The following is a 24,618-nucleotide window of genomic DNA, read 5'->3' as shown; positions in this document are numbered from 1 at the left end:
GGCGTGTACTTTGGAGTGGGGATGTTCAGGGAGTCGCAGAGGGAGTGGCGGGGGAGGTTCTCTGGTGTGATGAAGGAAGGGGTGTGCCCGGAGGCGAGGATGGTGGAGTCCTCTGCGAATTGCTCGACGCCGACTGTTCATCGGCGGTGAGCATAGTCGTCATTCAGCTGCGCGTATACACGTGTACAGGACGTACGGATGTGATCGTAGTGGCAGTGTGTTAAGAGCACCGCATACCGCAGAGCTCCCCCGGGATTCAGCGGCAGGTTGTCGTTGCCTGGAATCTTGACCCTCTCGATGTACTCACGGAGGCTCCTGAGGTCGATCTCCTCGTCGTCGGTCGCACCCCCGCAGCCCGTGTCGATCACCAGGATCACCCCCTGCTCCGGGATCAGTTTGGCATAGATGAGGGGCCGCTCGTCGTAGCTGTCGGAATGCTCTGTTATGGCCCAGGTCGTGGGTGTCAGTCGGGAGGCTTTGAAGGCAGCCTTGCGCTTCGGGGCAGGGGCAACAAGTGTAGTCTCAGACATTGCTCGTAGAGTGATAGTGATTCGGGAAAGTAGAGATACGAAACTGGTATGATGCACAGATGGCGTATCTATAGCTGGGCCCTTCCGAGGCGTCGTGAGAGTTGTCCGGAAGGCGAACACACACACCCAGATCGCTCACCCCACATGCAAACTCAGCCACCAGATACGGGGCAGATGACGGCGACCTCCTCTCCTCCCTTCAAAACGACCTTTTCCGGCTCATCCACCATGTCCGCGTCGACACTCCACTGGCTCGACAGAAGCACTTTGTCGAGGTTCGTCTTGGGGTGTCTTGAGACGAGCAAGTCTGCCAGAGACGTGAGCGGCAGCGGCTCGCCCGATGGAAGCGGCACTCGCTCGACGGTCAGACCCGTCGCAGTCGAGGCCGCGGCGAAGTAGAGGACGGTGATTTCGGGTGGTGCAGATGTGCTCATGATGGTTGTGCTCAAGCTTAAGACGCGAGTCTCGCCGGACATATGCGGGGTAACTGTATCAATCTATCATCAAATATATGTACACCGGCCCTTCTTTCTAGCTCGTCCTCCGATTACAGTCAAGGCAGAGCGGATACTCTGAGCTCCACAGTCCAGAATATGGGCCTAGTCGTCTTTATTCGTACGGGCTCACCTGGTACGAGGTGATTGGAGGTCGAAATCATGCCATCGAAACGCGATTCCGCCTCGGCTGTCCAAACTGTCAGATTATGCTGAGGACGATCACAGCGAAACGCACTGAGGTTCCACTCTAGGCCTGAAGTGGTGAGAATAGTTGAGTCGATGCCCACAGGAAGCAGACCGCACGTCTTGCCCATGTATGCGTGGTCTACATGGATGATGTGCTCGCCCTAGATAGCGATAACATAGGGTGAGGACACAGATTGTGGAGAAGATAGAATCAACTGACTCCATCTAAAACCCAAGCGACGTTGTCGTCGGTGACACAGAATACGCGCTCCCTTCTCTTCCTGAGCTTGTGGAGATAAGACATTGTGTGCACGGTCTGGTCTAAGCGACCAGTAAGTCCCCCTAGAATGATTATGTCGTACTGCCTTGCATGTGAGTATCCTGATAGAGACAGGTTGGAGGCCGAGCAAGGCTCACCTGAGATCCCTCAGCCTGTTCCTTTTCTTCAAGGGCAAATACACACTTCATCAGATCCGTCGAGTACTGGTCGTCATCTTGCACTATCTCGACATTCTAACTCAAAGCGACATAAGTCAGTTTTCTTCTGGGAAGATGCATGCCAGACACACCTGAGAAGCGTAATACTCTCGCACATCATCTCTCAACGAATCGAGGTCGCCTTTGATAAGGTCTGGTAGGTAGCTGAGATTCACGTAAAATCAGAATGCTCGTGTTTCTGCAACTCAAGGGTCACTTACGTAGTTCTGAGGTCGCGTTCCGATGTCGCATGTCGCAATTCACTAAATGCGTCGTGCAAGCGATTGGCTCCGCCGTCTGCACAGCAGTGCCATTGTGTCGAGTTCCAGAGCCTCTGCAGGAGGGGGAGAGAAAAAGGCTGGTTGAGGACGATGAGGGCGTATTGTCGGGCGTTCTGCTGGAGAGAGCGGTCGAGAAAAGGAAGGCACCAAGAGACGGGCATCGTGACGAGAACAGGCCGTCGTGACCGCGGCGCGAAATGAAACACGCGTGGTCACACGTGACGAGTTCCATTGAGTTCTGAGCCAGCTGGGGTCTCCAAGCGTTCCCAGCTTGTCCCTCCACCAGCGGCGCATTCGTGGCCTGTTTCGGACTTACTTTTGACCGCAGTCCTCCCTCTTTCTGCTCTTAGACCAAACCAAAGAGTACCAGTCGCCCGACGGCGGCCCTGCATCCAAGGATCGTCGCGCCCAATCACCGCACAGCGCCGAAGCTAACGTCCACCATGGACAGAGCGCACGAGAGCTTCTTGCCGTATTCGTGGCACCAGGTGAGCATACAACCCGGAGTGTGAATGGCAAGCCTGACCTCAACTCGTTTCTGGCCTGCCTAGTCTCACGACCAAGTGAGTTGCAGACAGCACCACGCGGAACCAGTCTAAGCTCGAATCAGGCTACAGTATTGCTTTATGTACCATATGAAACAGAGGGGGATGATGTCGAGGTGCGTACAAAGAATATACGACGCTTAGGCGACGACTAAGGTGTTTACCGAAGGTGAAATTCGAACGTAATTACCTCGTCGCAGGAGTGAAGAGACAGCCAGCTGTGGTCAAGGTTAGCCTCGTTACTTAACATGGCAATCATCTGCCCATCTTCGTCAGTTTAGGGTCGCCTATACGGCTCAATAGATGTAGCGCACTCATCGTGGCAACTTGAACCCCGAGCATCGTCGCGGCTCTCAGCCAGAGAGCGAACAACGTCTACCACGTCGACTACCTCCACTCAATCATCCTTCGCTTTGATATCCGAACCAGAAATATCGAGCAGCTTTGCAGCATCGTTGGAGGAAGGCTTTCTGTCGGATCTGGAAGACACATTATCGTCACCAGCGCTGTCTTCTCCTGTCTCACTCTCCAGTGCAGAAGAAGCTACTGGGTTTCCATTACGTTCGCCGCCGCCGAGGCGTCGGAGTCATTTCACTACGTCGCATCCCGTATCTCCTCGGATGCCCAGCAATCGGGCGTCCAGTATGGTATCGTCAGCGTCTTCCGTGGAATCGCTTCGCAGCGGCGCTAGCCGTCTGTTGACGATTCACCTCGAAAAAGCAGACTCCATGATCTGGCCTTCTCTGGTAATAGGCCCAGTCTCAGAGGCCATATCACCTCCTGACACCTCTCGTTATCCCTGGGCTCCGTCCGGCCCCACAGAAGCATGTTTCAATATGGACCCGACAAGTCTCGTTCTGTTAGGACTCGATCACTTCGACATAAGAGAAGACAGGGAGGAAGCGTTCGAGTACTTTGTGTCAGTAATATATGTTTTGTATCTTTAATGCTGCTGCTAACTACGTTACTTGCAGACGAGCTTGGCACCAGACTCATATCTCTTCAGCAACTATCCGCCTCGCCACACACTACCTTCCACCGCACGCCGTTCCCCCGGAGCAGCTACATACGCCGAGGGATGCTCTGTCCACGCCTACAAGTTCTTCTGGCACCCATCCACCGTCTCCAGATACGACTCCGGTTGCGTCTGCTGCCTCGGTATCTTACACCGAGCAAACTATCTCTGCCTTCCGGGGAACATTACCGTACTATCTCGAGCGTATTGGCGGTAGCGAGAAGCTTGCGCAGCTTTATCTCGAAGCCGGACTTCTACACCTGGAGGGCTCGGCCTCGGGCTTGCTCAGCTCCTCTTATGCCGGCCTGTCATCGCTTCGCACGCCTACCCTGACGACCCACCCGGCGCTCCATGTCGCTTCGCATGCTGGCATGCACCATGATGGCCCAGAAGCCTGGAGCCAGGACCAAGCGCATGCCCGCCGACTCTTCAACCGTGCACGGGAGCTAAACCCAGCTCTGGACGTCCCGCTCCTGCCGACTTCGAACCCAAGCTCTGAACCTGACTCAGGGGACAACGTCAGCCCCGTGTTTGACGACACTCTGAAGCTAAAGATGCCTGCGGTGAACGTGCAGGGCAGCTCGGACGAGAAACCGCGCCGGCGCCGGAAAAGAGAGGCGGAGGACCCGCTGGCTGCAAGCATTACTTCCAAGTCAGCGATGGAAGATCCACTGGACAGGCAGGGGGAGGACAATACGTGGTACTTGTATCTACCAGGCCTAGTCGGCGCGGGCACCGCGTTGCTTGTTGTCGGGTTCTTGTCGTTCTCGTCTTGGAGGAAAGGACAGGGCACTTGATTTATTATTCTGCCATTAATTTTTCATTTCTCTGTATCATATCTGGCATGTACTCATGGCCCTGGCAATATCCCTGGAAATTTCTCAATATCGCGACTGCTATTCGCGATTCCACGTGGCCGCCACAAAGGCATGTTCACTCCCGCATGCTGGCGTCTAAGCGTGTTTCGTCCCGGCCACTCCACACCGAACAGGATTGCGATTTGGACGCAGAAAAGCAAGTATAATCTCACATATAATGCAGTATCTGACAGAAGTAAGTAGCATTGGCTTAACGCAAGACCAGTGCTGACTGCCCTCGCAGGAGAACTTGAAGTCGCTCCTTCATAAAGAGTGGTTGGTCAAGAACGATAACAGCAGATCGATTCCTTACCTTTTGGTACGAATGTCTGCGCAGCCGAGATAACAGATGGTTCTCAGTGGTTGCCTAGTAGAAGTTCTATGCGTCTATAGTTGATCAATGCTGCTGCATCATGGTCACCGACACGAGGCAGGTTTGGGGTGAAGGTAACGTTCCTGCACCGTACACGTAAAAGAAGGAGCCTCATCAGCGTTGCAGTGCTTTCTAGTAAGCAAGTCGCACGAAGGTGGCGTGACTGCAATTCCCAGCCGTCGCCACCGAGGGATCAATCAGACGGCGAAGAAGACGAATGGCGGTTACAGACGCTCGACCTGTTAGCTTCTGCCCACAGCCCCGGGGGCATCATCGACCTGACATTTGACATCGTGGAATCGAGAAATGCCGTACGACATGCACATTGCTTCATACACAAGCCACTGACTGCCGTAAGCTATCATAGGACCTGGCCTTTGAATTGGGAAGTGATGACTTCAAGTGGCGATGGGAGACATACTACCTGGGCCCCAGGGTGCGCAACTCCAGCCACCTCCTCTCGCAACCCAGGTCTGACAATCTCGTATCCCACAGGTATCAGCTGACGTGTTGTCACAGCATCTCATCATGCCCCTCATCAGCGTCACTCACCTGGCCTTCAGTTCCGCAGACCCTGTCAGCGAGCTGTCAGAGGCCGATCTGGAAAAGGTGTGCAAGTCCCCGATTCGCTGGTCCAATACTAACCTTCGCGCCCCTTTTCTACGGGTGGGCAGGCTATAGATAAGGTTGGGCGCACGGCGCGTCGCAGCATGGACACGCACGTGAGACATGCGGTCACGAAGCCTCGCGTCGCGACCACGCTACATCGAATGGCAGCCGTGTCCAATTTCGCACCAGATCTTCGCGAGTGCTCGACTCGAGTTCTCCCATTCACCGATGCCTAAAGTTCAACGTAGCCCCGGTTCTGAGCGAGGTGCCGGTTCCTGAACTGAGGCTGCCAGAGACGAAACGACCCGCATCGGCGCTGACATCGTCTAATGAACAGCCCCCTGTGGACGTCTCCCGTGAAATAGTCACTCGAGCATCTTCTCATTCACAGAAGGAAGAGCTTCCAGCCGCAGCAAAGCCTGCTTCGCGTGCAACGCATGCCGAAACCCCTGCCCCTGCCCCTGCAGAAGACGACGAATCTGCCACGGAGCCGGAGGCCTCGGCGTCGAACGTGGTACCTGGACAGGGCAGGACGAGCCCGAGTCTGAGCTCCCCACCGCGAGCTTTTGGATCTGGGGCCGCGCCCATGTCTCGCCAAGACTCTCCGATACCGCACGCACATGCCGTCTCAGCGAGCAGGGGCCCGGAGGATGCACCGCCGGCGCGGCCCAATAAAAAGACAAAACGTGTCGAGTCTTCGTCGGAAGACGAGAGCGAGGGTGACCGCCGGCAGAGGCTCGCCCAGCGCAAGACGGCTTCCAGAGGCGCGAAGCAGCCGCTGAAGCGTGGCGGAAGGCGGTTCTGACAGGAGAAGCCTGCGACGGGAGCCAGTGAGCTGCTGGCGTCGAGTCCGGTGCTCAGGGATTCCATGATCGAGTGGCACGATGGTCATGGGATGTCCTTCTGTTTGTCTAGCTGTACCATCTCCTGTTATCGTAGTTCGCCTTCCATTTTGGCGGTCGTACGCCCTGGTGGGGCCAGGGCGTCACTGCAGCAGTGGTGCGACCCTCTGAAGACCTGTAGGGGCGATTCCGACCGCTATTCCGTGTTCTATGGCAAGAGCATGTCCAAGCGACGTCTGCACCCCCGTAGATCGTGCACACGAGGGGGTTATCTGTCTCGGGAGAAGACCGCTCCAAGCGGCGATAGACCATGGAAGCCAACCATCTGAATGGTGCATCGTCCGGCACATCATGCCGGACTCGTTCCTGAAGATTCGGACGTCAAAGTATAAAGAGTACAGATGTGGTAGGTAATGGTACAAGGAGCGTGCGAGGGGAACTGCGGCAGAGAGGGCGGATGGGGAACGTGCGGTCGATATGCAGGACCAGCTAGTAGTGGCGTCCGCGATCAGCGTAGGGCCCGAGCTCAGCTTCCTTGCAGGTATCGCATTTCTCCTGAATGAGGCTAGAGACTCGGATGTAATCCGTGTAGGTCTAGCAGATATTAGCATCAGCCCCGGCGCCACATGGACTGCCTTCTTAAGCTTACTCGATTACACTTGCAGGGGTACGTCTCGGCATGGGCATGGGCACTGCTCAGCGCACAGTCGGGCCGACCGCAATCGAACGTCTCGCCAGTGTGCCAGAGAGGTACGTTGTGCTGCTTAAAGCCTTAGACTTTGCTGATCCACTGCGTTGGAAACGTTGACCGTACCTGACATCCTCGATGACGATTCACGAGGCTAGGAATTCCAATTGGAAACAGGATGACAGTGATCGGGGAATTGCACTCACAGAACCTGTTGACACATCTGTACTGGAAGGCGAGAAGGCTCTGTTCCGGAATATCGAAGGTTAATCGGACAAGGCGCGACACTCTCAAAGCTGACCTGTGGATGTCGTTCGGGTGGTGAGGACGCCTACGGGGAACGAAGGAATGTAGTCGTGCTTTAATACGTCGAGGTGTGTATTGAGGTGTGTGGAGCCCCATGATCCCATTGAATCACCTTCACGGAACCATCGATTCGGAATGAAGTCGAGGGAAAGCCGTAAGCGTCACGAGTCTGTCTCTGGAAAAGTAGACGATCAGCGCACACCCGCAGACAATACGGTCTCTGCGGGCGGTCTCCTAGACTGTCCGTCAATACCTAAGCACCCCAGAGGAAAAGACGGCCGCTCACTTGGTGGATGGTCCGCGATAAGAGCCGCATGGGACTCCGATAGGAAAGTCGGATCCGCAGTTGTGGCAGAGCACAGGCCAGAGCGTGGTCATGGAGTGATAATTAGATGTCTGAAGGCTTACGAGATGAGCATGAGCAACACGGCGGCGAAGCCTGACAGTTGTCTGAGGCCTTCGCTCGCCGCCGTATAAGTATGTTCGGGAAGAGAGTGATATAGCCGGCAAAACTCCGTTAGCTTCCAGGCAGGAGGCGGTATCGCCAATCCAAGGTACGACCAGTAAGACCAGGGCTCTGTTCCAGAAGTAGAAATCAGCGGCCTAAGAGCCGAAGACATACTTTTACCGTGCCGACCAACATGAAGTGCCGCGCGCGAAGATTCGGTCGGCTTTCGCAACCGCCTTCTCTAAACCCTGTCTCATGTGACGCAATCCCCATGTTAACGGTACGGGGGAGAGGGTCTGATGTCTTTCTGGCAAGGCTTACCGCCGGATAGAGCTAATAATTAGAGTGTTTGTAAACAGCTATCTCACGCTATAAGTCTCCTATAGATATACCAGGGACTCAGCGCAGGAAGCAGCCCGCTGATAAGGGAACTCTCGAAGACGACGGGATGAACCTGCGCGGAAAATCTCAGGAAATCCCGAAGGACGGTTGATAGAACCCAGTGACTCACATCTACACACAGCGAACTAGAGAGCTAACACCGAGTGCCGCCGCCACGGCTGACGTTCCGCGCCCTTTTATGTACTAGCTTGCTTCAGACTCGGTGTGATTGGTTCCCTTAGGGAGATATTATTGCACAATCCATCTATGTGCTCGACTAGGAGGGAGAGAATTCGAAGACAGACAAGACCCTTGAATGGTGATACGCATGGCCGAAGCACCGGCTTAACGAACCAGGCGAGGGAGATTGTACCTCGGACTCGAGAGAGAAACGCGTAGAAAAGAAATTAACGGACCAACTTACACACGAGAAGAGGCCCTGATTTTGAGAAGTGAAGGTCTAATCGATTCTGGGAAAAGAAATCCAGATTGGTCGGGGTGAAGAGTGCTTGACATTTACAATATTCTGTGCAGGGTCGATTATATGGCGGGCTTGCAACGATTGTACTGCCGTTGTATTCTGCAGCAAGGGTGGCGTTCACTAAAAGCGGTTAGCACGACTGCCAGCAGACAAATGTGAGTGGGATAGGCCAAGGAATTCTTGAAGGCAGACTCGAGTTTTACGGACGGGACGGCAGACGCCAAGAAGCACTTCTTTTTGCCGCCGGCAAGGCACCCGCGCCATTATTCCTTAGCGCTCATTTCAGCTCAGAGCCTCTCTTTGGCCTTAACACACTGTCGCGACATGGCCCTGGCGAGTGCCGTGAATGCTGCGAGCACGTCGAGTTCGTCTACAGAGGTGTGTTATAAAGCGTGGGGCGGCGCAAATAATCTCATACACACCACTAGACCAAGACGAAAGCCAAGAAGCGCTATCTCAAGGCCAAACGAGAGAGACGCAAAACTCGCAGAGCTACTGCCGCACCATCTCGCGGACGTGGCGATGACGGAGATCGTGAGGATGAGGGAGAAGAAGGGGACGAGGGCACGGCTTCTGTCAACGAGCATACTACGGAGACCGTGAAGCGAGTCGAAGTTTCCGAGGGCGATTGCGAACACGAGGGCACACGGAGGAAACCAAAGAAGCGGCGCAGGTTGAGTTTTCCGGAGGAACAACATCCAGCAGCAGTTGCTGAAGACGAACCAGAGCTAGCACACCAAGAAGAAACCCCAGCCGACGCGCGCGAATCCCCTGCTCCCCCCGCTGCCCTCCCTGCGTTTCCCCTGCCTTCGAGACCAGATGCGCCATCGAAAGCGACACTAGCCCTTCAAGGTTTAGACAAGGCAATAGTAGAAGCAGAGTTGGTCGACCCACGGAAGACCGTGCCCATTTCGACGGAATCAGAGGCAAGCGTCCTGCTAAGCGAGAAGACGAAGAAGAGACTGCAAGAGCTCGGTATTACGGAGTTGTTTGCTGGTATGTACGCCAGGCGCTCCATGGGTTGTCCTGCTTGTCTAAGTTGTTTTACAGTACAGACTGCCGTAATACCGTTCTTGATGTCAGACCAGAAGCAGCGACGATTGTATCTCCATGATCCGCCCCACGATATCTGCGTCTCTGCTCCTACCGGAAGTGGCAAAACTCTCGCATATGTCTTGCCCATTGTTGAGGTGAGACTTCGTTATCGTAAGTATTTTACCAGGTGTTAACATCTTCTTTCAGCTCCTTTCATCCAGGGTTATCACCCGTCTGCGCGCTCTGATCGTGCTTCCTACGCGAGACTTGGTTACTCAAGTACGTGAAACGTTCGAAGCCCTTGCCAAAGGACGCAGTCTCAAGGTATGCACTATTCTGTGCAGGTCGTGCTCTCTCTTAGTGCGTTCAGATCGGTACTGCGACAGGCCAGCATTCCTTTGCCCACGAACAATCCCAGTTGGTTGCCGACCGTACTCTGAGGTAATCTGGTCTCATACTGCTAAAACCTGTCGCTGATGGCGTAGTTTATAGACTGCAAGGCGGATCTAGCAAAATTGACATCCTGATATGCACTCCTGGGCGTCTGATAGACCATCTCAATGGCACCCCGAATTTCTCCCTTCAACACCTCCGCTTCCTGGTATGCTTAGCCTTCGAACGATATTTCCGAGGCTCCGAGGCTGACGGAAAGCTTAGGTTATCGATGAGGCGGACAAGCTGCTGGCCCAGTCTTTCCAGGACTGGTTGGCTCGGGTTCTCTCCGCGACTCGCCCGTCCGAGATCCCGACCTCACCGGACCTTGTGAGCGGCGTCGCATCGAGCACTGATAGCATCCCGACGCCGGATGGTTTGGCTCCGGCCTTTTTGCACATTTTTCACGGCATCCCACACGTCCGGACCGACTTCGACGAGCCCAAGGAGACCTCTTGCCAGAAACTACTATTCTCAGCGACTCTGACGCGGGATCCATCCAAGATCGCGGCGCTCAATCTGAGAGATCCGAAATATTTCGTGGTTCAGGGCTCATCTCGGGAGATTGCTACACAGCAAGAGGGTGTGCTGGACCTTGTCATGGAAAAGTTCAACATGCCGGCGACGCTCTTGGTGAGGATCATAGACGCTTTACTGGATTAGCTCGCCCATTACCCCTCACAGGAACACATGATTGTTTGCGAATCTTCGCAAAAGCCTTTGGTGCTCTTTCACTTGGTCCATACTCACGGCGTGAAGAACGCCCTAGTATTTACCAAGTCCGCCGAGTCAACAGCACGACTCGTCAAGCTCTTCGAATTCTTCGAGCTAAGTCGTATCTCCTCAACAGAGCAGCAAGGCTCAGCAATTGTCCTGAGCGCGTATTCAAGTGACCTCGCGCCGAGCGCACGCAAGGAGATATTGGATAAGTTCAAGAACCAAGAGACTCACATGTGCGTTTTGCGTCATGGCTCATACTTGCAGCGTGTATTGACGTGCCACAATTCGCAGCCTTGTATGCTCGGATCTTATCTCTCGTGGTATTGATATCAGCCATGTCTCGCATGTGGTTAGTTACGATGCGCCGGTGGACATGCGCAAGTACGTGCATCGCGTTGGGCGTACCGCCCGCGCGGGGCGCACTGGAGATGCCTGGACCTTGATTGAGGAACAAGAGGTAATTAAGCCGGATTCTCCGCTCGAGTTGGTCTGCTGACGTGCTATCACCGCTAAAAAGGCTCGGCATTTCAAGAACATGCTGAAGGAGGCGAATCACCTGAACGCAGTCAAACGCATGAGGGTATCTGACGCCGATCTCGCGCCGCTGAAGCGGAGCTATGAAGTCGGTGGCCCCTCTCGTGTCGTGCATAACGCAAACTGATGTCTCTTGCCATAGGATGCCCTGACGAAGCTTAAGGAGGCATACTCCCGCTGATCAGCATCGCGGCCTCCCTGTCATTCCAATAATCGCTTTTGCGGTTAGTACTTTCCGTGTGGGAAGCTGTGGAGCGTTTAGCGAGCTCCGGATTGACAACTGGATGACGTTTAGCTCCTTCGTCATGCTGGCACATCGTCATGGCCAATTTCAGTGCGGCGCTTTGCATGCACGTCTTCGCAAAGGTGTGATATCACGGTCTGGTCTCGAGCTACAGCGTTCATGGACCGGCCCTGCTGCGCACCTTGCATAGTTCACGGACCGTATTCATCGAGGCTACTAGCTTTTGGCGAATTTCCTCCGCGACACATTTACTAGGTAGACGTTGTATCATTCAAATAAAATGCTTTGAATGTCTACACGAACATCCCACGTCGTGTGACTTCGAGAAGTTTTTGTGTCACCACGATTGCGAGGGTCTTGTTAGCACAGCCTCTTTCAATCCGCTGCGAAGCTTCATGGTGCGATCGCAAGGGAGCAGATGGTACCGCTACCTCGCTGTATCGGTAAACGTTCTGTGGGCCTCGTCATGTTCTTGTTTTGTTTATTCGTGTTCAGAGGACAACAGAAACCATAGTGGTGACGATGAAAAAATATGGAAAAAGTATATTGCCGCATTTTGGCGTGACGTATGATCTCAGCGGACACGACGACATACCATGGCTGACAATGGGCTGGTTCCCACCGCACGGTCGAACTTGCCACTATCATCCCACCTCATTACCATGGCGGGAATCTTACTCGCCCCACGAACGTTCTTCCCTCATCGGCGAGCCGTTGTAATCCTAACCACGGTCCTCAGTTTCCCGCACGTCGCTTCGTACTGATGCCAGTGGTAGGCGACGAGAAACACATATAGGCCAAAAATTCAAGGAACTGGTGGGCAGTTTGTGTGAGTTTGGGAGTTTTGTTAGCTTTCTCTGAAGATTTGCGGTTCCAAAAACTAGACACAAGATCAAGTACGTTCGAGCTAGTATTCACCCACAACCGCGTTCGCCAAATGCGGGTCCGCGGGAGCGCGCGGTCACGTTATTTAGTCCCTAATTTGGGGAAATCAGATCAGAGGCTTCGTGGCGACAATCACATGCAGAGCACGGGGGTACCAACATTTCGCGACTCCGGGCTGCGAAATTCGGATATAATAAGCTTAAGCGACAAGCTACCCTCTCGTCCTCATCATACCTTACCCTCCATGTCGTCGCTGTCATTCCAAGGCCTCACTGCTGTCGTTACCGGTGCGGGAGGTGGTCTAGGCAAAGCGTGAGTTTGTCAGAAACGTGAGCAGACAAACAACGAGATGTTGACTGCAAGTGCTGCACCCCAATCCGCACAGCTACTCTCTCGCTTACGCTTCAAGAGGTGCCAACGTCGTAGTAAATGACTTCAATGCGGCTGCTGCTCAGAAGGTTGTTGATGAGATTCGCCAAGGTGTGTAAATCATTGAAGCCAGTCTTCAAAGCGTTTGCAGCTTATAACTTGACGTCACAGCCGGCGGCAAGGCTGTTGTAAACAACTCATCAGTGACGGATGGCTCTGCTGTAATTCAAACTGCCCTAGATAACTTCGGTGCTGTTCATGTACTGATCAATAATGCCGGAATCTTACGAGACAAGAAGTACGTCTCACGTTCTTGCTACAATGCTTTGCTTCATAACGCGATGTGGCCAGCTTCCGCAACATGTCCGATAAGGAATGGGATCAAATATACGAAGTCCACTTGAAGGGTGCGTTCTCGTGTACGAAGGCTGCCTGGCCGCATTTCCGCAAGCAGAAGTTTGGTCGAATTGTGAACACTACAAGTGCTGCTGGTCTCTATGGCGCGTATTTGCCCACATTACCCTGCCCTCGTAGTCCTGAAATATTGTCTACTGCAGGCAACTTCGGACAGACCAACTACAGTGCGGCCAAGATGGGTCTCGTCGCTTTTACCAAGACTTTAGCTCGTGAGGGTGAGAAGTACAACATTCGTGCGACTGCTATCGCTCCAGTATGTCCTGTCGGCTCCGTGCGACCTCAGAGCTGAATGACATTCTAGATGGCTGCCAGTGCCATGACAGAGACAATTATGCCGCCAGAGATGCTTGCTAACCTCAAGGTGCGCATATTGTATTCATCCTCACCATCAAAAGCTCACCTATGCCATAGCCAGAGTTTGTTGCGCCGTTTGTCCTGGCAGTCACACATCCCGATTCGCCATCCGACGCATCTGGCAAAGTGTTCGAGCTTGGTGCAGGATTCATTGCCGAGATCAGGTGGGAGCGAAGCAAAGGTGCTTTGTACAAGACCGATCACACCTTCACACCGTCTGCTGTCAAACATAAGTGGGCCGAGGTTACGGATTTCTCAAACCCTGAACAGTACGTGTTAAATGGATGTTGGACATCTGGACGTAACTCATGCTTCCTTGGTACTAAGTCCGAGGTCTCTCTCTGACTTCGACGCCCATAGCACTCTTGAGAAGGCCACGAAGCTCCCACCTAATACTCAGTCTCAACCGGAGGTCCGTTTTGATGGCAAGACCGTCCTCATTACCGGTGCAGGCCAAGGTTTAGGTAGGGCTTATGCGCTGATGTACGCACGTTTGGGTGCGAACGTCGTCGTCAACGATGTCAGTGAAAAGGGAGCAAAGTCTGTCGTCGATGAGATCACTAAGGGTACGATCGCATGTCACTTCTTTACATCCAAATGCTCAGATCTGGCGGTGCTCCAGCTGGTGGCAAGGCTGCAGCTGCTGTCGGCTCTGTCGAAGACGGCGAGGCATTGGTCAAGGTCGCTCTGGAGAAGTTCGGCGGTATCCACGTCCTTGTCGCCAACGCCGGAATCCTTAGAGACAAGTCCTTCACTGCGATGTCCGAACAAGAGTGGGACCAGGTTATGGCTGTTCACTTGCGGTATGTACTACGAACTGTAGTAGTATCTCGTCAACTGAACATACACTTTCGGTCTCAGTGGCACCTACAAGGTCCGCTATCTTGTCATTTGTGCCACGGGCGAGGGTTGATATTATATACAGTGCACCAAAGCTTGCTGGCCTCACTTCATCAAACAGAAATATGGACGCATTGTCAACACCAGTTCGCAAGTCGGGATCTGTACGTGGGCCAGCGCTGTAATGGGGTTTTAGCGCTCATTGATGTCTGTTGTAGATGGCAACTTCGGCCAGGCTAACGTATGGCTTATCTTCGATAACGCACAGGATGTAGGCTGATCCAATGTATCACAGTACTCAGCTGCCAAGTCTGCTATCATAGGCTTCACACGTGGACTCGCAATCGAAGGAGCGAAGTACAACATCAAAGTGAATGCAATTGCGCCGTCTGCGGGTACTGCGATGACACAAACCATCTGGTATGCATTCACATATTGAACTATCGCCGTCAGATGAATAATCACGTTCACAGGCCACCAGAGATGGTTGAGGCATTCAAGGTTCGTCTGCCAGCTGCCTTGTGGAGAACGTTCTCACCTGACAGGGCCGCAGCCGGATTACATCGCACCCATTGTTGGCTACCTCACCAGCGAGGCTAACGAAGAGACTTCTGGTTGCCTCTTCGAGATTATGGGTGGTTGGGCAGCTCAGACACGATGGCAGAGGAGTGGAGGCAACGGTTTCCCCGTGAACAAACCCTTAACCCCAGAAGCCGTTCTTTCGAAGTGGAGTGTTATCACCAACTTCGGTAGGTTATGTCGAACTTCGCTTCTCCCGATATTAATCGTGGAATTCTAGACGACGGTAGGGCCACACACCCTACCTCCACACAGGACGCTTTTGAACAAGTTGGTCCTATTAGTAGCTATCTCTTGTTGTCTACGTTCTGATTGTTTATCCTGCAGATCGCTCAGAATTTCGAGCACCAGGAGGACGACAGCCAGGGTCCCGGCAGCCCATACGCCGAACCCGAAGACTCCGAGCTCGTTGCTAAGGCGAAGCAACTCGTCGAGCCGCAGTCCGAGTACAATTATAGTGAGCGGGATATCATCCTCTACAATCTCGGCGTTGGTGCCACAGAGAAGGAGCTGCAGTGGACGTTCGAGAATGACGACGAGTTCTCTGCGCTGCCAACGTTCGGAGTCATCCCGCAGTTCCAATGCATGTTCTCCTTCCCGTTGGACTGGCTTCCGGACTTCAACCCGGTGTGTCTCCGGCCGACTCTCGATATATTTGTGTGACAGGTTTAACGTGTGACAAACCCCAGGCAAAGCTACTGCATGGTGAGCAGTATCTGGCTATCAAGGCCCCCGTACCTACAAGCGGGCAGCTTACTTCCGAGGCTCGGTAAGTGACCAACTTAGGTATAGCTCCGCTGGGCCCTGTGCTCATGCGGTTGTCGTGCTGCAGCATCATGGAGGTCCTTGACAAGGGCAAGGCTGCGTCCGTTACGATGGTCACCGAGACTAAGGACAAGGCAACGGGCCAAGTCATCTTCGAGAACCAGAGTACACTCTTTATTCGCGGCTCTGGAGGCTTTGGGGGCAAGCGGGCGGGCAAAGGTAGAGTCTAACCCATCTCACGGCTCCATTCAGCTGATGTGGACATGTCCCTTTCCAGATCGCGGCCCTGCGACAGCCGCAAACACGCCTCCAAAACGTAGTCCGGACGCAGTCGTCGAGGAGAAGACGCTGCCTACCCAGGCTGCACTCTACCGGCGAGTACCACGGCCTCCGTGCAGCGTGTGAAGCGGCCATGCTGATGTGTAATTGTGTGAACAGCCTCAGCGGTGATAGGAACCCTCTGCATGTGAGTGTTTTCTATCATTTCGAAACAGGGTTGAGGGCTGTAGCGTGTGTTCACGTTGCCTCTCTTTGTTAGATCCTGCCGGAATTTGCCGCAGTTGGAGGGTTTGATAAGCCCATCCTTCATGGTACGATTTACCTTCCCGCTCACCGTTCTTGCGCATTACTTATCATGGGTAGGGTTGTGCACATTTGGGTACGCGGGCAAGCACGTACTGAAGAGCTTCGGCCCGTATAAAGATATCAAAGCCAGGTGTGCATCGCCTCCGCCTACACAGTAGGAAACGCCACTGACCTACTCATTTCCGCTGCTAGGTTTGCGGGCGTAGTCTACCCCGGCGAGACTCTGATTACCGAGATGTGGAAGGAAGGCGAAAAAGTCATCTTCAGTACGTATTCTGCCGCTCTGTCGGACACGTTATGCCAGCCACTCTGGAGTACTCACGGATCACATGAAATAGCCACAAAGGTTAAAGAACGAAACGCCCCTGTTCTCGCGGCAGCTGCTGTCACGCTTGCGGAAGGTTCACCCAAGGCGAAGCTGTGACGTGACCCATGTGAAGCAGGAGGCACGTTCAGGTCGTGGTGACGTACTAGGCTCGTGCTCAGGCCACGAGGCCATGAGGCCCGCCGCGCGGCTGGCACGTTGTTCCATTTTAATTTCGGTTGCAATTCTATGATATGTACTACAAGAGAAATATCTACAAATTTGACATGGGGTCACTAGTAGTGTGCTGCAATACGCGTGTTTCGAAGTCGTGTGGCCAAATGAGATACACGAAGAAGCTAACGACTAGGCTAGTGAAATATATGGCGGGTATAGAACACAATCGGGGATATATAAAACTCTTCGTTGTGGAAGTTGGAGTACTGCTTGCTGGAACATTAAATTACTTGGGTGGCGTGTGACAGTGGTAGACAATGAGTGTGAGGGACGAGCGCAATAATTTCAGCAGGACGAGAGCAGTTGAGAGACGCCTGTTGTGTCGATACCAGTCAGCTTCTGCAATAAATGCGCGATCCATGATGCGATGATGAAAGACGTACCAGGATAAAACCAAAAGGTGACGGCGAGCATGATGTAAAGTGACATGAGAATCGCGCCTTCCAGCCAGTTTGATCTGCCGTCTGCGACGGTGTAGTTCACAATGAGCACTGAGTGTTAATAGCAAGTGCAGAAGGAGGAAGCGGACGGTCAGCTTGTGGAGCGGAGGGTAGCAATGAAGGGGCGGACGCACCTGTAAGGAAGAGCACGATCGACTCGTATGGGTCGAAGAGGAGCGAGAGTGGCTTGCCCATGATCCACCCAAGTATGACCATGAATGGAATGACGAATAGCGCAATTTGCTGCATGCGAAGCGGTCAGTTCAGTGACGTAGGAAGGAGTGTGACAGTGAAGGACGCACAATACTGGAGCCAACTGCAACACCCAGCGAAAGGTCGATTTTGTCTCTGACGGAGACAGTGACAGCTGTGACGTGCTCCGCAGCGTTGCCCACTATGGGAAGGAGGATGAGACTGACAAACTCCTTGCTGATATGTCCTGTGCTCGTCAGGCCATCTATCGAGCTGACGAGGAACTCAGCAGTCACAGCAACGATCTGTCGTGAATCAGCGCGTACTCTCGGCGGTGGGGCACGACGCAGTACGCACCACAGTAGTGACAGCGAGCATGCCAATGGTCATGGGCAAACTCAGTGTAGGCTCTTCAACTTCACCTTCCTCCTCTAGTCCCGCTGTCGGCTGGTGCTGTAGCGCGGCTGTTGACTCCTCTGCAGAAACTGTGTGTCCGTCGTGCGAACCAACATGTAAGGAAGGCGCGCCGTTGGCTTGCGCGCCCGTGCTGGTCGGCACCTCAGCGATACTGCCCATCTCCACGTCTTTCGGACTCTGAACCTGGGGAGGTTCGATGTGCCTCCTCCTGTTCAGAAAATTGCGACCTGTGTACTTGGTTGACTTGAAATTCTCAGGGTTGTCGTCACGGTAGAGGTCCTTGTGCGAGAATAACTGAAAAACGAGATAGCTGCCGTAGATGAAGAGTAGAATGATCGCAGCCTGAAATTGGCGTATTAGTACACGAACCCCGAAAACGTGAGCCCGAACATGACTTACTCCGTGGCTGACCGCGAGAATGTCTTTGTCCTCGATAGGGTCGGGAATATCTGCACCCGCGGCCAAGTGGAATGCAGCGGGTAACAAAACTGCAATTACGGATATGGTCAACAAAGAGGAATTCAGCTGCGTGGCGCCTGTTGAACAAATTACACAGTCAGATACAATGCGAGCCAAGAGGAAAGTGGCACTCACTAACGCCGAAACCCTGTTCAGAGAAGCGCGTTCCTCCTGCGAAGAAGCACATTCCAAGGACAAGCACTTTGGGAGATGATGGAAGTCAGTCGACTATGGCGACAGGACAGAACGTGCAAATGGAAACTCACGAAGGTTGCTTAGGATTGAACCGACGACTGGCCGAAAGCATCCGTTAGTTTAGCGTACGGAAGAATACATGGAGCGGAAGGCTGTGTGATAAGGGTGAGGGACTTACGCGACGATTGGACAATTTGGAGCTGGCACTGCGCTAGAGCGATGATCTATCATAACACGACAGGGATGTCAACATCATGTACAGCCCCGTGAATGAACATCACCGCTTACAGCTACAATCAGTTCCACACTATGCAGGGACGCTCGGTCAGAGTCTACGAATGGTATGAATGTTTCAGACTCACGCATTTCCCTAAAGCGTTCCTTAGCAGACGTAGTGGGGAGGAGTAGGACATTAGTACTCACCAACGTGGCATTGAGAAGGCCGGCTAATGTCTGACCAACGCGACATGAGAGCTCGTCGGTAGCAAATGCTAACATCTGATGGGCGAGCGGTTAAAGGATGAATGAAACGAGATGTAGGTGGCTATCTACCTTCGCAAGAGGGACGATTGACAAGAACGAAACTGAAGGGGGGTGAACATCACCAAAGACCGGCCAACCAGGCTGGTAGGACTCACAGACGAATATTATGGTATCCTGAGTGCTGGTTGTATTGTGTTGCCATATGAAATGCAACGCCCACTGTTGGGTGTTAGGCTGTGGAGACAGCATCATAATATGCCAATCACTTACAGACACGGGTATGCATAGAAGGAGAATGTTGAGGTCTTTCAACACACCGTAAGCAAAGTTATATTTGGCCAAGAACGAGAGTACACACAAGACATGCATATTATGGCTTTGATGCCCTGGGCGATGTTTCTGGCACGTGGATGGCCAACGGGCTTTGCAGGCTTCATGTTCTGTTCAAGTACGGTCGACATGCGCCTGAGCATATTGCGGAAATTCAATCGTGGCCTGGTCTGGGCTGTATTGGCTGGGTCCGCTGAGCGCAGGGCGGGTGAGGAGGCGGGCGAGTCTTGGTCTACGGTAGCGTAACGCGACTGCGACTGGCGTCGGTTTAAGTTGAATGCCTGCGTCTGCGTAGTCGCTGAGTGTAGGTCATTATCTCTGACCTTCGGAGTATCTATGCAGCAGGGTTGAGACAGATGCGATGCTGGAAGCCGAGACAAGCACTGGCGAACGTACTCATTAGAGGGAAGAACCGTAGGCTGAGGCAGTAGCAACTCGGGCAGTTCTCAGGAATGGGAGTGAAAGGAACCAAGACAGGTGAACGGAGGATATATACCAAAGTGCAGCCTCTTGGCGTCCCCAACCGCGGTGCGTCACAGTCACACTACTAACAATTCGGACCCCGAACCTAACCCTACTGACGACGGCCGCCGCGGCGATCAACCTGTCGGCCATGCCCGGCCGTGTCCGCACAGCATGCTGTGTATTTCTCAACTGGATTTTTATCCTCGTATTTCACCTCGAGCAGTCTTGTGAATTTCCGCAAGCCTTCACGAATTGCTCCAAAGGCAATGCACTGCCTAGTCACATCTACTTGGCAGGGGGTCACAGTCGTGGCGCAGAGTCGCCGTTAAGTGGAGCCGTCTTGAACCTGGCCATTCCGTCACACCTTTCATAGGGGGTAAATATGTGATATTTAACATTTAGCGCTAACGGTGATACCTCGCTACTTTGCGTGATTATGTGTGATAAGGATGCAAGTACGATAACAAGGCAGAGTCTGCTGTGCGTGTGGCGATTAGAAAAATACAATGTGAGCTGCAAACAAAGACAATGGATCCGAGGACGCCACTCATAGCCCGAAAGGAAGTGCCAGTCACGCTGGCAACTTTTGTTTGTTTTTTGCTTTGTGATCGAAGATGTATCGCCTCGATCCCTAGCCCGCATATGCAAAAGACACAGCACCGTACAACCCAGCTTCGCGTCCAAGGAAGCCATGGCCGCGTAAGATCTGCACAAAGGATTCTCAGCACTGCCATCCAGGACAGACCAATCGGCAAGGCACACGTACCTCCATCTTACGCGAGTGCCACCCCACGGCATTGCTCACGTTGCCGTTCGCGTTCGCGAGCCGTTCGACTTCCTCGCGCCACGGGTGTCCCTTTTCGAGGTCGCGCCGCAGGACGCTGCCCTGCACGTCGTCCGCGACCCACGCGCTTGCCGAGTCGACGTACCAGCCGCGGCTGCCTTTGCTGCGCACGATCCGCCACGAACCCGCGCCCCCGCCTAGGCTCGTGAGCATCTGCGGCGCGAGCTCGAGAACCCGCAGGCGCGTCGGCGGCTGTGCGGGCGCTGCCCGCGGGCTGGACAGGCTGAAAGAAAACGGTGCGGTGCACAGCGGGCCGATGATTTTCGTGTGCAGGGCGATGGTCGCCTGCCGCGGCGGGACGAACTGGTCGGCGTAGCCGAGATCTGGAGAGGTCATGCCGAGCGTCAGTGCCTCGACGTTGCGCGCTTTGGTCTTGAGGAATGCTGCGATCGTGTCCAATTCAAGGCGGCGAATGTACGACATGCCCAAGGACCGCAGGTTGGGCTGTTCAGCACAGATGCTGAGGAGTATCTCGCGCGTGACCGGCGTACTTGAGATGTCAAGGTAGACAAGCTTGCCGGACCTGAAGCATGGTGCCTTCGCGAGTATGGCGGACATATCCTCCTCCGACAACGGAGACGGGAATGTCCAATCGCCGTATAAACTGAGCCCTTCAAGGTCCGCCGTCACGGGGGACTCGACGAGGAATTTTCGGATGCTCTCGCCTGTCAGCCAGTTGCACCGCTCCAGACCAAGACCCTTGAGGCGGATGGTGGGTGAAGTGCCGAGAGAACTCAGTAGAGCCGGGGTGACGCGAGTGCAAGAGAGGTCGAGGTGGGTAAGCGAGGGGAACGCGAGGATGAACGGCTCTAGAATCTGTGCAGGAATAGACTTCATACCGCGTACGCTGAGTCGCTGAATAGCCGGGAAAGTGAGGGACTCGTCGACGGCGGCGAAGCGGACGCGGCCGCGTTCACGTGCACCGTCCTCGCCGTCAGACCGCGAAGTGTTGCCGGACTGGGGCGGCGGTAGCAGGTGCATCGTGACGAAGTCGTGCATGGCCTTCGCGAAAACGGCGCTGACACAACCGGTGAGATCAAGAGCTTCGAGCTCCTGATAATCACGCCTCCGCTCGCGGTCTTCCTCCTCGGGATTGCTGTGGTCCACAACGACAAGCCCACGACCACGCGAGGGCCTGCCCCTGCCGCGACTTGGGCCACCGCGCAGCAGAAGCTCTTGGAGGACCTCGAGGGTTAGAGCACTGTCCATGTACTCCGTACCACCGAAGGCTACGAGATTGGGCATTTCCTGCACGGAGATAAGATAAGATATCGAGGCCGTTGATTGCATACGGCCGAGCGCACCTTAAGAACCGCCAAAAGACGCTCGCTCGTGACGAAACGTCCAGTCACACCCTCCTCGATGGAACGACGCATACCAATGGTTCGGAAATGCGTGAAGTCAAGGTGGCGGACAAAGCGGCCTGGATGCGGGTCTTGAAGCGTCGGGACTGTCGGGAGGCGTACCTGGTGTGAGCGAGCCGTTCAATTTCTGGTCATGAATCACACGCACCATATACTCCAGGTTGCTGCTGCTCCATGACGTCCTGCATGGCATCACTAATGGTACGCATGAGCTTCCATCGCGCCGGACTCTTGCTCTTGGCGCGCAGGCGGCGCGGGGACGGGTCGCGCGTGGCAGGCGGCGAAAGGAGCTCCGGAGGGATGTGCCCGTCAGGGCCGGCGAGCGTGGCGAGCAGCTTGAGGTGCAGCTCCTGCGCGAGATTGTCGACGCACGGTGAGCCCTCGATGACGGTCTGCGCAGCGAGTGCTGCGTCTTGCGCGTCTTGGATGGTCTGGCCGACGAACTCGGCCGCGTGCTCCGAGTCCAAAATTTCCTCCTCGTCACCGCCGACGAGCTCTTCGACGAGCGTGAGCCAGCTCCTCGGCAGCCGGACCTCGATGCTCTTCCAGAGGTGTGGCTTGGCGGCCTCGTACCAGGCGTGGTTGACGAGCGTGGCACTGGCGAGGGTCTTCCGAACCGTCGGCTCTGACCACTGCGCGCCGGGGTACGTGGACGGCAAAGCGGTTGGCACTCTGTCTTCGGAAGTGATCAGAGGGTCAAGAGATGTTTCAGCGGGTGGTAGACCCGCTGCGAAGATGTGTGCACAGATGAGAGACAATAATTCGGGCGGGCACTGGTTGGCTGTGGACTCATGGTGGGTGATCATATCAGGATGAGGGTAGAGTTGTGAAGGACGATTTGAACGTCGGGAAGAGTATCGGGACCAACGGAGGGAGGTGGGTCAGGGGTTTATATGCGAACATTATTTCTCAAAGGAAATGGCTGGAATAATGTCATTCCTGAATCACGTCTTCGCTCGGGACGGCCTGTAAGCGCGCCACATATGGAAGGAGCGCCCTGGATTGCAGAATCGGCGGACGGATCGGCGCCATCGTCCGGTCACGCGTATGTTTGGCGTCTATACCCCGCACGCTCTGTGCCTTTTGTTTCGCTTCAGCCGTCAAGACTCGAGACTCTGAACGTAAGCCTGTCCTCCTTTGTTCATGAATCTGACAGCCTTCCGCGCGCAATATTTTCCTTCCCTAGCGAACGTTGCTTCTTTCTCAGCGGACAGCTCACTTTGCGGGCTCGGATAGGTCGGCCACACGTGATGTGTACTCTCTCTATGCTCCGGAACTGCCTCAAGCGAGTCCACAAGGCGCAAATGAACAGTCTGGACAAAACTAACCCCGGTCACCCAGCGAGCTCCGTACGGCAGCGGGCATAGCAACGCCTTCAACGTCGAGGGCAGTTCGGCTTCCCGCATGACCTTCCCGACACGTTGACCCGCACGTTCCTCTCCCCGGCCCTCTCGCGAAGCCTTCTGCGAGTATTCTTTACGTCCCAGAACGCGGCAACAGCTCAGATCGCCCGACTTTTTCTGTTCGTGCTCCATTACGCTATTCATGGGGTGAATGTGCATCGAGAGCTATTGCTTTGAACAGCCAATAGCGTGTCGACCAAAACCCGTTGTTCAGCTTGTGACCGCAGCTGTTTTCATCCGACGGGGAATATAGCCGGCTGAATCCGTTCAAATAGGCTCTCTCCAACGCACAGGAGACTTGGACATCATCTGCCCAGGGGAGGTCAAATGTCTCCAGCGCAGGTGTGCGCCCCATGACTGTTGCCTGATCACGATTGGCTGGACTAAGCCAATGTCGTTCTGACCAGAAGCCTCCACGGTCACGCACATACATCAGTGTCGTGCGTACGTCAATTGAAAACAAGCTCAAATAATGTTGATCCAGAATTGTCTCAGCTGCTCTGCCCGACCCGTGTATTCTGCCTTTAGGGCGAGTGAATGCCCATTCAAAGCGTCGGACGGAACGATTGCGAAAGGATCATCATTCGCGTGCCGGCGCTAGCACGACGCGAGGATGCTTCTAAATGCGCCCACCGGCTGTCGCGCGAGATTCGTCGTACGTGTCGTCAGCGGCATGTTCATTATGTCCGCGGCGGTTCCCGTAGTAGGTTCTACATGCAGCTTACACTCTACCGTCCGTGGACAAGAACCTTTCAAAAGTGTCGTCAGTAACAGTCTCCGTTAAACAGCTCGCAAAGTAAGGGCGAAGTTCGCGTCTGCCGAGGGTAAGAATTTTTGCTAGCCTCAGCTTCGCAATCTCGCGATCAAAGAGGGTCGGCTTAAAATTAGGTCGGGCGCGGTTGGGGAAGTGGCGCGGACACATTAATATTAATGTACGTCTCACCCCATCCATCCGCGATGCTCAGAAAGGATCGTTGTCGGCTCCTCTTTTGCCTTTCATCCCAGCCACATACCCCCGTGAGTACCTTCCCAAGAGTTCGAATACCTGCCGCTCAGCCCGCGACGGCAAACGTCCCGCTGTATAGTGCAGCATCCGCAACCCTCGATCGGTAAGAGCTCATCGCCATGTGTCAAGCAGGAATGTCGGGAAATGTTCGTGAGGATGAGGCACCCTGAAACAGACCTATGCAACCACGAGAACGGAGCTTGG

General features: G+C 54.3%; 7 protein-coding genes across 7 annotated transcripts; 4 read left to right on the top strand and 3 right to left on the bottom strand.

Moving 5' to 3' along the window:
• Window positions 1–682: 682 nt before the first annotated feature.
• PHACADRAFT_89938 (uncharacterized protein) lies at window positions 683–964 on the bottom strand (the record flags this gene model as incomplete). Its single annotated transcript, XM_007393474.1, has 1 exon — window positions 683–964. One exon carries the CDS (start codon window positions 962–964, stop codon window positions 683–685), a length of 282 nt encoding a protein of 93 aa, XP_007393536.1.
• Window positions 965–983: 19 nt separating this feature from the next.
• PHACADRAFT_139928 (uncharacterized protein) lies at window positions 984–2,165 on the bottom strand. The gene is made up of 6 exons (XM_007393473.1): window positions 1,912–2,165; window positions 1,783–1,855; window positions 1,631–1,726; window positions 1,434–1,574; window positions 1,263–1,374; window positions 984–1,214 (listed from the first exon to the last, which is right to left on the bottom strand). The coding sequence occupies exons 1-6, from the start codon at window positions 2,130–2,132 to the stop codon at window positions 1,084–1,086; spliced, it is 774 nt and encodes a 257-aa protein (XP_007393535.1). The 5' UTR covers window positions 2,133–2,165; the 3' UTR covers window positions 984–1,083.
• A 65-nt stretch (window positions 2,166–2,230) lies between these two features.
• Window positions 2,231–4,421, top strand: PHACADRAFT_182579 (uncharacterized protein). Its single transcript, XM_007393472.1, has 6 exons — window positions 2,231–2,459; window positions 2,523–2,534; window positions 2,582–2,632; window positions 2,686–2,745; window positions 2,798–3,435; window positions 3,491–4,421. The coding sequence occupies exons 1-6, from the start codon at window positions 2,415–2,417 to the stop codon at window positions 4,326–4,328; spliced, it is 1,644 nt and encodes a 547-aa protein (XP_007393534.1). The 5' UTR covers window positions 2,231–2,414; the 3' UTR covers window positions 4,329–4,421.
• Window positions 4,422–4,566: 145 nt separating this feature from the next.
• On the top strand, window positions 4,567–7,442 carry PHACADRAFT_207044 (uncharacterized protein; the record flags this gene model as incomplete). The annotated part of the gene is made up of 7 exons (XM_007393471.1): window positions 4,567–4,584; window positions 4,633–4,707; window positions 4,763–4,835; window positions 4,888–5,072; window positions 5,129–5,197; window positions 5,257–5,370; window positions 5,708–7,442. 7 exons carry the CDS (start codon window positions 4,567–4,569, stop codon window positions 6,173–6,175), a joined length of 1,002 nt encoding a protein of 333 aa, XP_007393533.1. The 3' UTR covers window positions 6,176–7,442.
• A 1,291-nt stretch (window positions 7,443–8,733) lies between these two features.
• PHACADRAFT_171465 (uncharacterized protein) lies at window positions 8,734–11,805 on the top strand. Its single transcript, XM_007393470.1, has 11 exons — window positions 8,734–8,894; window positions 8,945–9,512; window positions 9,567–9,706; window positions 9,759–9,875; window positions 9,922–9,992; window positions 10,044–10,152; window positions 10,209–10,616; window positions 10,668–10,936; window positions 10,995–11,160; window positions 11,221–11,325; window positions 11,380–11,805. The coding sequence occupies exons 1-11, from the start codon at window positions 8,841–8,843 to the stop codon at window positions 11,416–11,418; spliced, it is 2,046 nt and encodes a 681-aa protein (XP_007393532.1). The 5' UTR covers window positions 8,734–8,840; the 3' UTR covers window positions 11,419–11,805.
• A 688-nt stretch (window positions 11,806–12,493) lies between these two features.
• Window positions 12,494–19,805, top strand: PHACADRAFT_182576 (uncharacterized protein). The gene is made up of 40 exons (XM_007393469.1): window positions 12,494–12,678; window positions 12,752–12,846; window positions 12,907–13,033; window positions 13,087–13,405; window positions 13,454–13,513; window positions 13,564–13,775; window positions 13,834–14,072; window positions 14,129–14,309; window positions 14,368–14,380; window positions 14,432–14,510; window positions 14,565–14,587; window positions 14,642–14,766; window positions 14,820–14,847; window positions 14,900–15,095; window positions 15,146–15,195; window positions 15,253–15,552; window positions 15,615–15,694; window positions 15,758–15,909; window positions 15,968–16,064; window positions 16,129–16,156; window positions 16,229–16,280; window positions 16,333–16,405; window positions 16,468–16,541; window positions 16,614–17,130; window positions 17,200–17,307; window positions 17,391–17,499; window positions 17,559–17,753; window positions 17,806–18,207; window positions 18,265–18,401; window positions 18,460–18,525; window positions 18,591–18,617; window positions 18,698–18,743; window positions 18,808–18,826; window positions 18,882–18,889; window positions 18,943–19,017; window positions 19,072–19,103; window positions 19,158–19,221; window positions 19,273–19,307; window positions 19,361–19,666; window positions 19,729–19,805. Exons 1-24 carry the CDS (start codon window positions 12,503–12,505, stop codon window positions 16,697–16,699), a joined length of 2,865 nt encoding a protein of 954 aa, XP_007393531.1. The 5' UTR covers window positions 12,494–12,502; the 3' UTR covers window positions 16,700–17,130; window positions 17,200–17,307; window positions 17,391–17,499; window positions 17,559–17,753; window positions 17,806–18,207; window positions 18,265–18,401; window positions 18,460–18,525; window positions 18,591–18,617; window positions 18,698–18,743; window positions 18,808–18,826; window positions 18,882–18,889; window positions 18,943–19,017; window positions 19,072–19,103; window positions 19,158–19,221; window positions 19,273–19,307; window positions 19,361–19,666; window positions 19,729–19,805.
• Window positions 19,806–20,137: 332 nt separating this feature from the next.
• On the bottom strand, window positions 20,138–22,991 carry PHACADRAFT_139912 (uncharacterized protein). Its single transcript, XM_007393468.1, has 4 exons — window positions 22,154–22,991; window positions 21,946–22,091; window positions 20,564–21,889; window positions 20,138–20,503 (listed from the first exon to the last, which is right to left on the bottom strand). The coding sequence occupies exons 1-4, from the start codon at window positions 22,809–22,811 to the stop codon at window positions 20,429–20,431; spliced, it is 2,205 nt and encodes a 734-aa protein (XP_007393530.1). The 5' UTR covers window positions 22,812–22,991; the 3' UTR covers window positions 20,138–20,428.
• Between the last annotated feature and the right edge of the window lie 1,627 nt (window positions 22,992–24,618).

This window comes from Phanerochaete carnosa (genome assembly GCF_000300595.1).
Source record: "Phanerochaete carnosa HHB-10118-sp unplaced genomic scaffold PHACAscaffold_3, whole genome shotgun sequence".
Taxonomy (NCBI): domain Eukaryota; kingdom Fungi; phylum Basidiomycota; class Agaricomycetes; order Polyporales; family Phanerochaetaceae; genus Phanerochaete; species Phanerochaete carnosa.
This window is presented reverse-complemented; position numbering and strand designations above follow the sequence as displayed.

What these genes read in the sequence shown, in the direction of transcription:
- PHACADRAFT_139928 (XM_007393473.1), bottom strand. Translation starts at nt 2,132, where the DNA reads ATGCCCGTCTCTTGGTGCCTTCCTTTTCTCGACCGCTCTCTCCAGCAG. An exon ending in GAGAGTATTACGCTTCTCAG is followed by an intron (nt 1,727 to 1,782) that starts GTGTGTCTGGCA and finishes GCTTTGAGTTAG; the next exon opens with AATGTCGAGATAGTGCAAGA. An exon ending in AGGCCTAGAGTGGAACCTCA is followed by an intron (nt 1,215 to 1,262) that starts GTGCGTTTCGCT and finishes CAGTTTGGACAG; the next exon opens with CCGAGGCGGAATCGCGTTTC.
- PHACADRAFT_182579 (XM_007393472.1), top strand. Translation starts at nt 2,415, where the DNA reads ATGGACAGAGCGCACGAGAGCTTCTTGCCGTATTCGTGGCACCAG. An exon ending in CAGAGGGGGATGATGTCGAG is followed by an intron (nt 2,633 to 2,685) that starts GTGCGTACAAAG and finishes TGTTTACCGAAG; the next exon opens with GTGAAATTCGAACGTAATTA. An exon ending in GAAGCGTTCGAGTACTTTGT is followed by an intron (nt 3,436 to 3,490) that starts GTCAGTAATATA and finishes CGTTACTTGCAG; the next exon opens with ACGAGCTTGGCACCAGACTC.
- PHACADRAFT_171465 (XM_007393470.1), top strand. Translation starts at nt 8,841, where the DNA reads ATGGCCCTGGCGAGTGCCGTGAATGCTGCGAGCACGTCGAGTTCGTCT. An exon ending in CGTCGAGTTCGTCTACAGAG is followed by an intron (nt 8,895 to 8,944) that starts GTGTGTTATAAA and finishes ACACACCACTAG; the next exon opens with ACCAAGACGAAAGCCAAGAA. An exon ending in TATTACGGAGTTGTTTGCTG is followed by an intron (nt 9,513 to 9,566) that starts GTATGTACGCCA and finishes GTTGTTTTACAG; the next exon opens with TACAGACTGCCGTAATACCG.
- PHACADRAFT_139912 (XM_007393468.1), bottom strand. Translation starts at nt 22,811, where the DNA reads ATGATCACCCACCATGAGTCCACAGCCAACCAGTGCCCGCCCGAATTA. An exon ending in GTCTTTTGGCGGTTCTTAAG is followed by an intron (nt 21,890 to 21,945) that starts GTGCGCTCGGCC and finishes ATCTCCGTGCAG; the next exon opens with GAAATGCCCAATCTCGTAGC. An exon ending in GGCACTCGCGTAAGATGGAG is followed by an intron (nt 20,504 to 20,563) that starts GTACGTGTGCCT and finishes TCCTTTGTGCAG; the next exon opens with ATCTTACGCGGCCATGGCTT.
- PHACADRAFT_182576 (XM_007393469.1), top strand. Translation starts at nt 12,503, where the DNA reads ATGCAGAGCACGGGGGTACCAACATTTCGCGACTCCGGGCTGCGAAAT. An exon ending in GGAATCTTACGAGACAAGAA is followed by an intron (nt 13,034 to 13,086) that starts GTACGTCTCACG and finishes CGATGTGGCCAG; the next exon opens with CTTCCGCAACATGTCCGATA. An exon ending in CGTCGATGAGATCACTAAGG is followed by an intron (nt 14,073 to 14,128) that starts GTACGATCGCAT and finishes GCGGTGCTCCAG; the next exon opens with CTGGTGGCAAGGCTGCAGCT.